Source organism: Pelodiscus sinensis, chromosome 16 (genome assembly GCF_049634645.1).
Source record: "Pelodiscus sinensis isolate JC-2024 chromosome 16, ASM4963464v1, whole genome shotgun sequence".
In the NCBI taxonomy this organism is placed as follows: domain Eukaryota; kingdom Metazoa; phylum Chordata; order Testudines; family Trionychidae; genus Pelodiscus; species Pelodiscus sinensis.
In genome coordinates, this window is record NC_134726.1 from 26,814,291 (window position 1) to 26,828,255 (window position 13,965).

A 13,965-nucleotide genomic window follows, 5' to 3' on the forward strand; every position below is an offset into this window, starting at 1 on the left:
TGGGGTAGAGCAGCTGGGGGCTGCCGGGTTGATCCCGCAGCGCTGCTCCGGACCAACCCGGCAGCACCCCAGCTGCTCTGCCCCAGGCGTCCTGATTCAACCGCTGCTGGTCAGTTTCAGCAGCGGCTGAATCAGGACGCCTGGGGCAGAGCAGCTGGGGTGCTGCTGGGTTGCTCCAGTAGCGCCGAGGAGCCGCGCTAGTGGAGCCACCCAGCAGCACCCCAGTTGCTCTGCCCCAGGCGTCCCCAAGTCAGCCGCTGCTGAAACTGACCAGCGCTGACTACAGGAAGCCCGAGGCAGAGTTGCTCTGCCCCAGGCTTCCTGGAATCAGCTGCTGATCAGTTTCAGCAGCAGCTGACTTGGGGACGCCTGGGTTTCTTAAGTTGAATCTGTATGTAAGTCAGAACTGGCATCCAGATTCAGCCGCGGTTGAAACCGATCAGTTTCTGCAGCGGCTGACGCCAGTTCCGACTTACATACAGATTCAACTTAAGAACAAACCTACAGTCCCTATCTTGTACATAACCTGGGGACTGCCTGTACTAGGCTAGACTGACCTATGGTCTGACCCAGTATGGCTGTTCTTATGTTCTTCAATGAGTTAGGAGCCTAAGTTCACTTGAAAAATCACTTTTTAGAAGGGAATCCAGGTTTCTAAATCATTTAAGGTGTTTTGTCCATCAGCCTCTTGTGCTCTGGAGTTGAAAACTTGGAGCATGCAAGATGATGTGAGACAGGTGTTGTCTTAGCCTAGCGGGCTCTTCTTCCACAGCCTACACATCTGAAACAGATATGTCTTCTGTTTGCAGAAGCTATTCCTGCAGTGCTCGTTTTCCTAGTCATATAATGAGAACTCCCAATAGCAAAATGATCTAGAAGAGTACTATTTAAGGAAATACAACGGAAGATTAGTCATTTCTATGTCATAAGATGTGTGTGTGTGTTTGTGTATCAAAATCACAAACGACTTTTGCAAAAGATATAATATTAAAACAACTAATTGGGGAGTGAATAGAAGTATCAGAAATGCAAGAGGGTGGAAAAAGAAAAAATACAAGAGATGCGGAAATAGGAGGATTTGATTTTATCTATAAAGAACATAAATAAACATCTATTTCTGTAATACATAAGTTACTTACATAAGTTAAGGTTATAATTTTCTATGAGAGTTGGTCAGCTTAAAAATACCTTCATATTCAGAGTTTAGGTCATCAGATCTCTGTGTAAAAAAGCCTTATGTACAGTTGGAGATACATTATTCCTGTCATTAACATGGGCTATACAGAATCTTCAGCTAAGGGAAACAATCCAGTGTGCTACTATATCACTTGCTAATTCATTGTCCACAGATACTGCTTGAACAGATCAGCTTTACATACAACTGAATCAAGTTCAGAAACTTGCATTAAAAGTATAATTTAGTGCAAAATTAAAATGCTTGTATGCCAAGAAAGTGGAAGGAAAAAAAGCTCAGAAAATATGCTATATTTCTAAACTCTGGATATACTAAACCAAACTATTTCAATGTTAGAACTTTACTTTTGTCAGTAGAAGCTTAAAACTTGCTAATTCAAAGTATTTGAGTTCATTATCTACTGCAAGGAAGTGCTTCAAATTGATATATTCCTCCTTTGCAACTAAATTACCTACTCAATGAGAAATAAATCCATATTTTCCAAAGCAGTTGACTTTCCAGTGCAAAGTGCATGCAAACTCTTTTTTGACAGTGAATTAATTATGCTTTTAGCTAGTCTATAAAAATTTATAAATCCATATTTATTGCATTTAGTTTCTCTCAAACAAATTATTATTATATTTCCTATTTGCTTAAAAGAAAAAAACATTTTCATGGTAGCAGAATTATTAGAGTAACATTAAACCCATTACAGTTAACAGCATGTCTGCATTATCTGTAAAAACCTCTTTCTTCAGGAATTTATAACTGTAAAACTCATGCTCTTGGGTGAAACTTAACAAATAACAGCATAATGTATCTTTGAACATAAAGTAAAATTTAAGGGAGGGAAATTAAATTTTACCAGTCTTTAGAGCACAAGGCTTCTGCAGTGTTTAAAATAAAAAGATTATATTATATTAATGGATGAAGCTCCAATACTATGAAAAGACATTTCTTTCTGAGTCGTTCTCAAGGAGTAATTCCCATTAATTTTAAATGGTCTCCTCAGCATGGACTTCAATTATATAAAAAAAAAGCTAATCTTAATATAAGGAATCTAAAACTTAAATATTAAGGAAATATGTTTTTTTATTTCATATTTTGTTTATTTTAGCATCTTTCAGCACACAGCATGAGTACAACAGGTGGTGCTCCAAGGAGGTCAGCAGGGGCCAAGTGCCATGGAATCTTCATATCAGCCATAGCACTATAATGAAGCCACTTGTGACTACACCTCTAGCTATTGCATTGCATATATGCATTACCATTTGGAAAGGTGAGGAAGAGTGGGTTTCACACAGCAACAGATCCAACACCTTTTCCACTATACCCTACAGATCCCTGCTCTAAGGCACACTGAATCCCTCCCATCCTCTGCTCAACAGAAAAGCACTAGTTTCACATCTACAAAGAAAAAGGGAAAGCAGAGCATAGATAGTAGTGAGGTCAGGATTTGTCTTGCTACAACTATTAAACTATATATGCTACCTGGAAACTAATGTGAAAATTGGTACTGTTATCTAAAATATTAAAAAGTGACTTTATATTGAAAAATCAATTTGAAGAACAAGAACTCAGGAATTTCTGGCTATAAATCTAAAAACATGTGAATGAGTGACCATTTAGACTTGTTTTTTTAAGTTGTACTTTTACTTTCATTTTAGGTTGCGGTTTCAATCTTCATAAAAGAAAAATAAATTTACACAGAAGGATGCTCTCTCACAACATGACCTGGATAAGCTATCCAAGCCATAGCTTGGACTCATCCATCAAAATAGAAGACCTCATAGCTTCTCAAAATGTCATATCAAGATTTATGCATTGCTACATTGCCTTCTTTGTACCCACAGGTTTAATAGCTGGCATATTTATCCTGACCATCTTCATAAAGAACTTGCAGCATAACTTGAAAAAATTAGACACATTTCTTTTTTATTTCACCATCAGCAATATTGTGATGATATTGTTTTCATTTACAGTCATAACTCGACCTGGATATTTAATGGCAACCTACTTAGGGTGTGGAGTTCTGTCATTTTTTTTCAATGTAAGTTATTTCAATTCTCAGTATCTTCTAATTTTGATGCTGCTTGCTTTTTTACTCAATAGATTCCCATCAAGCACTGCTGTGATGACCAAAGCAATTCAAAGGCCACTGTTATGTGTTGGATTTGTACTAGCATGTGCCTTCTGCATATCTCTGGTAGTGGTGTCATTGCTAGGTACGGATAACTACCACAAAGTAACAAACTGTCAATTAGATCCATTATTTGCATTGCCTGAATATGAGATTATTAAATTCAGCTTTGGGTTTGGAATTCCATTGTTTTTCCAGATATTCTGTTTTATTTTATTCTTTGTTAAAGAAGCCCAACCAGAAGCTCCAACCTTAAAAAAGAATGTTCAAACTTATCTGGCTGTGCTGACTATAACAATAACAATGTTTGCATGCCGTCTGTTTTACAACATTATGATTCTCTCCAGGACCACATTAAAGATACACAAAAGCATTGGCACGCCGAAGAATGAGCTAATGATGAATATAGCAGAGATAGTGTTGTTTAGTGAGAGCTGCATTAGTTTGATATTCATACTTTCTCTGCATAAACCATACCAGGCTGGAATACTGAAAATCATAATGAACCTCATAAAAGTTTGCAGAAAAGATACTACCAACGAGTCTCCTGAAATACGAGCAGCATCTATTGATGATGAAAGTGGGCCTCATTGACTCTCCTTTGTCCCTCAAAGTATTGAAACATTTTCACTTGTTTTATCAAGAACTGTCCATCTTTTTTGGCTCAAGACTAAACCTGCTTTACAAATATCTGAAGAAAAAAATGTTGCTTGGTACTTACCATCAAGGTTTTCAAAATGAAAGGAACTGATTTTTGTTAGGCATTTCCCTACACCAAAACAAAGTCTTGCACATATTGATGCCAGAACAGTATGCTTTCCTGATGACTTCAATGTACAAGCACAAAAATAAACAAAAGCACAGCAAACGCATCTTTACCAGTGACAAAAATCAAGAGGGAAACTGTATTTCCATGCAACTGGAATATAGTCTACTAGAAATTGACAATATTTATGCATTATACAGATAACGGCTAATTTGAAGCGCCAAAGCAGTAAAATATGGCCCAAGAGTGAAAACAGTCTTCAAACTGTGATATATTGTACAGGATTCCATAATTTGAAAAAATACTGTGCTAACCTGAGAACATTCTCTCCTCTCTCCCTGCCTTCCTTCTTGTAGCCAATCAATATTCTGGGGATTTTTGCCTTCATTCTCCTTGTGGACAAAGCAGTCTTTTGAGTGAGAAGTGGAGAGCTCCAAGATTGCCTATTAATTCATGACAGCCTTTGGAGAAATGTGTACGTTACAGTTTCTCAAATGCAAGGCAGTTTGGATCGCAGGGAAGACTTCAGGACTGCAATGAGTCACAACATTAGAACAGAGAAACAGGATGGCAGATTAAGACCTTGTACAGAAATACAAGATTTTTGTTGATGACTTTAATGCACAAGCATGGATATGCTCAGGCGTTATAACTCAACATTAAGACTGACAAAAAGTAGTGATGAGCTTTGTTGGCAGATGGATCCATGTAGCTCCATCCAGAATATAAAGGTGAATGTCTCTTTGGAAAGGAGGGAAATAAAAACCTAGGGCAGGGAAAGCCCTGAAGGGAAGCCTCTAGGACAGTGATGGGCAACCTAAGCCAGTGAGTGGGACACATGACTGGTTCTTCTCATCAATGGGCCACAAGATTGTTGTAACCAAGACTGTCTCTCGGGATGGAATAGTTTTGCTAACTGCGCTTGCGTACCTAGAATTTGCGGGATATGCTGATTGAACCATGGTAGTGCTTTGATTGGATGCATGGCGCTTTCAGTCAATGTTGTGCAAAATCAACACACACTGCAGTTCACGGGTCCTTGCTTTCTTTATGTGAGTGTCATGAAGACAGAAATCAGCAGAATCTAGCAATCTTGCTGCATGGGCAATGGTAAACAAAATGCCTTGTGGGCCACACACAGAACACCGATGGCCACATGCAGCCTGCGAGCCACAGGTTGCCCAACAATGCTCCAGGAAGAGCCAATTTTAGGAAGGAATCTTTGGATGAGGATTTTTTTTTAAATAATAAACAAAATAATTATAAATAAAGCTAAACCCCAAGAAGGGGAAAGTTGGACTAACAGGTTCTGAGTACTTTGCTGAGGATAGGTTAGGGGCTAACATTTTGTAGTGGAGGTGGGATTCCCTAATATCCACTGCACAAAGAGGGAAAATGGAAGAAATTCTGAAATGGATGATAGAACAGCATCTACACTAGCAGGCAGTTCAGAAAGCACCCTTGCAGCAACAGCACAGGCTGATGTTCCACTGCTACCAGTTTCAGATGCAAATGAGGCTTATCTGGTTACTTATGAATGGGTAATTAATGCAGTTCAATGAGACAAGGAGTCATTTAACCTCTTCCACCTCCCTTTTATTGTTTGACACAGCAGTGCAAGCTTCATTTGAGGGCTTGGACAAGCATGTTGCCATAGGTTACAAGGCTATATGGATTTATTTTGGACTGAATGAGAGGTCTCATGCGAACTTACCAGAAGAGGTTCTGAAGTGAGCTCTTTTTGTTAGGGATGGAACCACATATTTTTGCACAGTATTTGATGGCTTGGGAACTCATTGGCTCAGGCCTAATACCCAGATGGTAAGGGAACAGAAAGATGTTATAACAATGGAGCTCTGCTTAGAAAGTCTGCCTGAGAGGATGAAGGCTTCTGTGGACAGCTGGTGTTGGTGCTCAGTGGTAAAGGGACATAAAGAGGATTATCCAGAAGTTAAGCCACTAGAGATAACCACAACCACGTGCTAAAAATAAAGGACATCCAGCTGGACAGTAAGGATTAAAATCCCTTTTAACTAGTTAACCAGTTAACCGATTGGGAGGCAGTGCCCCCCCTCCCCCCCCCCCCCCCCACATTATCCACAACATACTCTGCAGGGGTGGAGTAGCTGCCTGCCCATGGCAGGCAATAGGTTGCTTCAACCCCCACTGGTTTCTTGTAATGACTCATCTGTTAAGGGTGAGGTTTATTGGTTAACCATTATCATCCCTGCTGGATAGATGATAGAGCCATCTCTTAGAAGAACGAGGGAGGAAACAAGAAGGACAGGAATGCTTGCCCAGAATCTAGTAAAAACCCAACACCTTTGACAGGGTGATCAACTTTCACATATAAAAAAAAGCCATGCATTTCTGGAGCGTGACTACGTGGAGATTTAAGCTCTCACTAAAGCCACGAATACTGGACTTTTGACAGGAAGAGACTGCCAATAAACTAGAAAGAGGATGGTAAAACACCTAAGAAACTTGGAAGTGACCAAATATAAGTTAGAGGGTTTTAGTCAAGAGTGAGATACTATAGGCAGCAGAACCTATTAAGATCACGTCTGTTAGCATGGGAATTCTGAACAGAACCCATGACTTGCTTCCCTATTTGGGAGTCATATGAATTGACTCTGTTCTCCTCATCACCATGGCCTGTTGCCAGGAGGGGAAACTAGAAAATTTCCCAGAAATCCAGGGCATGTGCTGGTATATTTCTCAGTGGTGGATATTATGTGTAATATACACATAAGCTCATAGGTACCCAAAAGACATGGACTTCTTAAAGGTGTGTGTGTGCACAACAATTAGCTCAAATTAGTACAACGAGCAATCTAGGCTAGAAGAAAAACTTCACAAACAGAAACCAGCAGACTCTGGCAACCCTATGTGGGAAATGGTAAATAAAATGTCTCACAGGCCACACAAAGAATGCCGATAGACTGCAGGCTGTCCACCGCTGAATTAGTATATGTGAGTTACTGAAGTCTCGCTAGTTTAGCTCAGGTGAGTGATCAATAGTAAAACACCACAAACTCCAGAATGGTATAATTATATGTGCAAAATTATTTGATTAGCAGTTGAGTCATAATTCAGGATGCTGCATCCTCTCTCCCCCTCCCCCCTTTGCATTCCAAAGATCAGCAGCACTCCAGCTTCAGACCACACCTATTGATGGAATAGCTGGATCAAATTTAAGTACCACTTAATTAACTATGTGATTTTTAAGTGTGGGCATCAGTTATATGCAGGCAAATCTTGACTTACACCACAAACTAATAAGGTATCAAGGATGAGCTCTGAAGCTCTATATATTTAACAGAACATATACTCTTCAGACGCTCACAAAGATTTTCACACAATATCCCACCAATGAGTCTAACCCTGATCTGCAAGGATCACTTGTTGGAGTGAAAGGACAGATTTAATTCCTTAGTTTTAGGCACTGACTGGACAACAACAGAACCAATGAATGCCGGTTGTTTTGCTGGGTTTTATGTGGATACATACCCACGTACCTGGGGCCTGTCTGAAAAGTGAGACTGATGTCTCTAGCAAAGGCTGAGAGACTCAATTAGGATTTCCAGAAAGTACTGCTATTTCTTTAATGGTGGAATTTTTTCTTATTCTATATTGATATTGCTTGCAATGTGAAAGATGTATGATTAGTTATGACGTTTTAAGCGTACTGTCTTTTTTTCTTGAAGTTTTAAAGTACGGGATACTAAACCCAATTTTTGGTAACATTTTAACAAAAATAAACTTTTTACAAAATAATTTATCAGTGATCCAGATGGCCTCCATTTCAGAACAGATTCAATTTTCTTAAAATTGCTAACAAGAGAAATGTATTCACTTGGAAAAAGTTGGTCCACAAAATACACACTGTTGAGCACTTCCAACAAGCATGGAAACAGCTATCCATTCCCACTCAGATCAAGAAGTCTTCACTGTTAGTAACTGGAGGAAATTAACAGATGCTACCTGTGTTTGGGGAAAGTGTACGGAGTGGGCCAAAGGGAAAGGATGTCGCTTAAGGGTTTTTTTCAAGGTAAAAGTAGTGTGTCAGGAGAAAGACTATGGAGGGTTGAGAGAATTTGGGGACACAGAACAACCTACACCCAAAAATAAGACATATTGTGATTATGCATTTGAATTATATCAGAAGGATAAACATATCCTTTATATTTCCCTACAGATTTATACTTTGTTAATGTCAACAAACTTAACAAATGATAGTACTAATTTCAATTTTTTCCATATATGGAGATGTTACTTTTATATTTACTTCACAGTTTTGCTCCTCTTTCCACTGAGTACTGCTTCCCTTCCACCTGGGAATACTTCAGCCCGCTATCCCAGTCCTATGCTCCAAGGCTCAACTACTGCACACTTTCCAGTGCTGTCTCACACTTCTCTTGGCAGTTTCTAGCAGCCTTCATCTCATACACATGTGAGAAATTTCATCAAACTCCTCCACAATCTGTAGCCAGCAGAAGCGGGCTGTTTTGCTGGTAGCATGGAAGGTGGGCAGCACTGCTTGGATTGCTCCTTGCCCTGTTCTCAATTAGGCTCCTACCTCAATTACAAGTCCCATTCTTTCTGCACCATAATGGCAGGGAATACAGAGGAAAGGCTGCTCTTGCCAGATTATGTGGGAATGACAGCTACTCTTATATATTCCATCTGTAAAACTACTGCTAATACATGAGAACACAAAAATTACAGTCACTAAATCCTGTTTGTTAAACACAAAATTATTAAATGCTATTACATACAAAATAGTCAATTGTAACACAATCACAAATAATTGGATCTGGAAGATCGAGATACAAAAGGAGCACTTAAAGACAATAAAGTCATTGCGGAGAAACTAAATGAATTCTTCGCTTCAGTCTTCACGGCTGAGGATGTTAGGGAGATTCCCAAACCTGACCCGTCCTTTGTAGGTGACAAATCTGAGGACTTGTCTCAAACTGAAGTGTCATTAATGGAGGTTTTGGAATTAATTGATAAACTTAACAGTAACAAGTCAGCGGGACCGGATGGCATTCACCCAAGAGTTCTGAAAGAACTCAAATGTGAAATTGCGGAACTATTAACTATGGTTTGTAACCTATCCTTTAAATCAGCGTCTGTACCCAATGACTAGAAGATAGCTAAAGTAACGCCAATATTTAAAAAGGGCTCTAGAGGTGATCCCGGCAATTACAGACCGGTAAGTCTAACATCAGTACCAGGCAAATTAGTTGAAACAATAGTAAAGAATAAAATTGTCTGACACATAGAAGAACATAATTTGTTGGGCAAAAGTCAACATGGCTTCTGTAAAGGGAAATCATGTGTTCCTAATCTATTAGAGTTCTTTGAAGGGGTCAACAAACATGTGGACAAGGGGGATCCAGTAGATATAGTGTACTTAGATTTCCAGAAAGCCTTTGATGAGGTCCCTTAACCAAAGGCTCTTAAGTAAATTAAGTTGTCACGGGATAAGAGGGAAGATCCTTTCATGGACTGAGAACTGGTTAAAAGACAGGAAACAAATGGTAGGAATAAATGGTAAATTTTCAGAATGAAGAGGGGTAACTAGTGGTGTTCCACAAGGGTCAGTCCTAGGACCAATCCTATTCAACATATTCATAAATGATCTGGAAAAAGGGGTAAACAGTGAGGTGGCAAAGTTTGCAGACGATACTAAACTGCTCAAGGTAGTTAAGACCAAAGCAGACTGTGAAGAACTTCAAAAAGATCTCACCAAACTAAGTGACTGGGCAACAAAATGGCAAATGAAATTTAATGTGGATAAATGTAAAGTAATGCACATTGGGAAAAATAACCCTAACTATACATATAATATGATGGGGGCTAATTTAGCTACAACTATTCAGGAAAGAGATCTCGGAGTCATTTTGGATAGTTCTCTGAAGATGTCCACGCAGTGTGGAGCGGTAGTCAAAAAACAAACAGGATGTTAGGAATCATTAAAAAGGGACAGAAAGTAAGATGGAGAATATCTTATTGCCCTTATATAAATCCATGGTATGCCCACATCTGGAATACTGCGTACAGATGTTGTCTACTCATCTCAAAAAAGATATACTGGAATTAAAAAAGGTTCAGAGAAGGGCACTAAAATGATTAGGGGTTTGGAACGGGTCCCATATGAGGAGAGATTAAAGAGATTGGGACTTTTCAGCTTGGAAAAGAGGAGAATAAGGGGGATATGATAGAGGTCTATAAAATCATGAGTGGTGTGGAGAAAGTGAATAAGGAAAAGTTATTTACTTGTTCTCATAATATAAGAACTAGGGGCCACCAAATGAAATTAATGGGCAGCAAGTTTAAAACAAATAAAAGGAAGTTGTTCTTCACACAACACATAGTCAATCTGTGGAACTCCTTGCCTGAGGAGGCTGTGAGGCTAGGACTATAACAGGGTTTAAAAGAGAACTAGATAAATTCATGGAGGTTAAGACCATAAATTGCTATTAGCCAGTACAGGTAAGGCATGGTGTCCCCAGCCTCTGTTTGTCAGAGGGTGGAGATAGATGGCAGGAAAAAGATCATTTCATCATTACCTGTTCGATTCACTCCCTCTGGGGCAACTGGTATTGGCCACTGTTGGCAGACAGGGTACTGGGCTGGATGGACCTTTGGTCTGACCCAATATGGCCATTCTTATGTTCTTATAAGCCTCTTGGAACTAGTTCCTTAACTGTGATTTTTTTTCTATTCTCATTCTCACATCCCATGCTCAGAGGTACCAGTAATTATCAAGTGCATTATTAGCAACAATAAAGTTGATGTAGTCAGGAGGTACCATAAACTCCATTAATATATGGTTTGTTAAGACATCCTTTACTATCAAATATGTCTAGAATATCAGCAAAGCTAATGAGACAGAAGGGTACAATGTTCAACAGCCAGTAAAATGCGTTGGAATCATTTTATATCCCTTTTTACCATGACAAGGCTGAATGTTAAGATGTCACTGTATTAGTCAATAACATAGTTATAGCTAGACAAACGTAAGCCTACGTTCATATTTGAATATGTTTCGACCTTTTTGAGAAAGGTTCCAAGAAACTTCAATAGAGCATGACTGCATTGCACATTTTGTGTAGTCTGATGAATACAGAACTCATAAAATTATAATAATTCTGGGTTTGACTTTTTTCTGCTTTATAAAAACAGCTACTTAGTGGCTAGTGTCAAAGAAAATACCTTGGTCATTTAAAAATGTTCATTTTCTCCAAAATACCAAAAGAATCAGTACTTTTTACAAAATTATGTATTTTAATATAAAGCCAACTGATGTTCAGAAAAAGGTATTTTAAACTGCAGCTTTGTTTTCGTGACACTGTTCCCTCTATAACTTAGCACAACTCAGTGAGGCAGTATTTTTGCTGCAACAAGATCAAGAAAAGCCCATCATCCACTTATCAGAAACGTGCAAGGCCCTTTTACTCAAGTTTTACACAAGAAAACAAATCTTGTTCCTCTCTTACTTCAAATAAAAAAGGACACCAAAACAGCTCAGGGAATTTTAACAATGATTTCTAAACATGTAACAAGGGCATCAGGCTGACTACGTCTATCTAGGGATGTAAGTGAGTAGCTGACTCGTCGACTAACCAATAAGCGTAGGCTTATCAGTCAAGTCAACTACTCGCATTCCCCCCTACTTTGCTGCCTCTGTATAAGAGGCAGCAATGGGAGGAGCAGGAGCGGGCACTAGGGGGATGGAGAGTTGGCTTAAAAGGAGGTTCCCCGGCGCCATCTCTGTTGTGGTGCCTGTCGCCCCACCTCCACACTGCTGCCTCTATCAAATGGGACCCCCCGCAGAGAGGGGCTGCAGTTGGAGCAGCCTCTGCCCGCGGTCAGTCCAGCTACCCACCTGGTTCTTACTACATTTAAACAGCACAGCCACAGTGGGAGTAGGTTCCAGACTCAACGTGACCCAGGACTGAGCCAGGCTACCTTCCTTTATCGACTAACTGTGTAGCTGATAAAAATTCGATCAACTATTTGATTAGCCAATTAACTACATCTTAACCTGCCTACTTCTATCCCAAGCTGAATTTGTAATTTGAACTTTTGAAAATCCTGAACATGAGGACCCATGCTTAAAACCATCCTTAGAAGAATAGTTATATAATACTGCATAGAAGTAGAGCAATGAGTGGCATTTTACAATAAAAGATCCTAAGTATAAAAATATAAGTAAAATTTAACACTTTGAACATTGTGCATATGAACTTTGGTTTTGTTCTTTCAAATGAGAAATAAAGGTTTAAAACATTTATCTGGTTTTAGAACGTTCTTAAGACTTTCTTTCCAGTTATAATAGAACAATTCTGACAACCGGCAGGTGGTGTTTGTGCAACTGTCAGCTAGTTCTCTGCCCCTGGAGATGAAATGCAGAACTCCACCTGCCTTACTGGGATTTGGAAGTAAGACTGAGTCTCCAAATCCACTGCATCATTAAGCTTATTTCATAGAAGAGGTTTTCAGCTGAACAACTAAGCAGCAGCAAGTTGAGGATACCAATGAAATACAAAAGATTAGGAGAGAAATAGAACAAAGTATAGGAAAATTTTAGTCAAGATTTCTGCTCATTCATTAACTATTTTTCTAACTATTTTTAAATATTTTTCTTGGCACTGTGAAAATACTTTAAACTCTCAGATAAACTCAACAACTGCTATAGATGCATAGTAAAACATGTTTATTTGCTATTTAAAATTAATCTTTGAAGCGGTGGCTCAATGAGCATTTGAATCTATAGTTCTATCCTCCCTCAAAAACAAAGGGAGGGTAAAATAAAAGATAGAATGAGCATTATAAAGTTCATTAACAGATATGACGAAAATATTTATGTCTAGTTTTGGTAAAGAAAAGGAACCAGCAAAAATGGGGTTAATTCTAGCCTTAAAAGGAAGCCTGTTCAACACCACTTCAAGTGAACACAAATTAGAACGACCCTGGGAATCTATAAAGCCATGTTTTATTGCCAAGGATCTGCAGTAAGATCTGCATTTGCTGTCAAACAATGACAGTCATTATTTAGGATGTTTAACAGAATATGCTTTTATATGGATTTTTTGTTACTAAGTTGCTCAACAGGTGGCATTCAATGCAGCATGGCATCACCTAAATAACATTAAAAGTTTTGAATGTCTGTATAGCTGAAATTAACATATCCACTAACAGTGTATCTGAATATAAACCAGCCTTATGGTGTGTGGAAGAAAATCAGATCTGAACAAATGACTATGGATGGACACACGGGAATTAAAGGTAAATTCTAACACTTTACATAGCTACAAACAATCTCATTGCTGAAGGTATTGATTTGAATTTGGTGGACTTTTATGCATAGTTAGATTATCATTAGACACCTACCTTTGTGAAACATTAATATTCCAAAACATGAATTTTCCCTTCATTGCATCTGAAGCTGTTTATCACCTCATTCAAGTACAAAAATTGTTTCTAATATGAATATTTCAGGAAAAAGGCAACAATTCTATTATTCATGACATGCTTAGATTTCTAGTTGAAAAAAAATCAAAATTACCTCTCAAAAATGCTTTGCACAAACAAAGACTTGCACTGCAATAATGCCTCAAAATATATCCTGCTAACGACTAACCATAGCTGGAATAATTTTAAAAACATTAAATCAATACTAAAATTCATAATGCATTCTATTAATTTTCTCCAATTACAATAGTCTGATCTTTTTCTCCCCTGGGAGCATGCCCTACCAGTATTTTAAAGCATGAAGATTTTAAAAGAATAAAAGGATAAAGTATTCTATTGATTCATGTATTTATCCAAATATATCTTTGATGTGTTTTATACAAGTATATATTTCACTTT

The 13,965-nt window shown here is 38.5% G+C and overlaps 2 protein-coding genes across 7 annotated transcripts in view; one reads left to right on the top strand and one right to left on the bottom strand.

The window, feature by feature from the left end:
* Positions 1-13,845, top strand: part of LOC102456427 (uncharacterized) — a 47,503-nt gene extending 33,658 nt beyond the window's left edge. Inside the window, exons 3-4 of one of the 2 annotated variants that reach the window (XM_025178694.2) lie at positions 2,292-2,453; positions 2,842-13,845. In XM_025178694.2, the coding sequence (XP_025034479.1) occupies positions 2,390-2,453; positions 2,842-3,908 (1,131 nt within the window). In that variant the 5' untranslated portion in view covers positions 2,292-2,389 and the 3' untranslated portion in view covers positions 3,909-13,845. The remainder of the gene's footprint in view (positions 1-2,291; positions 2,454-2,841) is intronic. The other variant, XM_075899559.1, reaches the window with a different exon arrangement.
* CHLSN (cholesin) overlaps positions 1-13,965 on the bottom strand; it is a 236,458-nt gene that overhangs the window by 175,088 nt on the left and 47,405 nt on the right. The window lies entirely within an intron of this gene.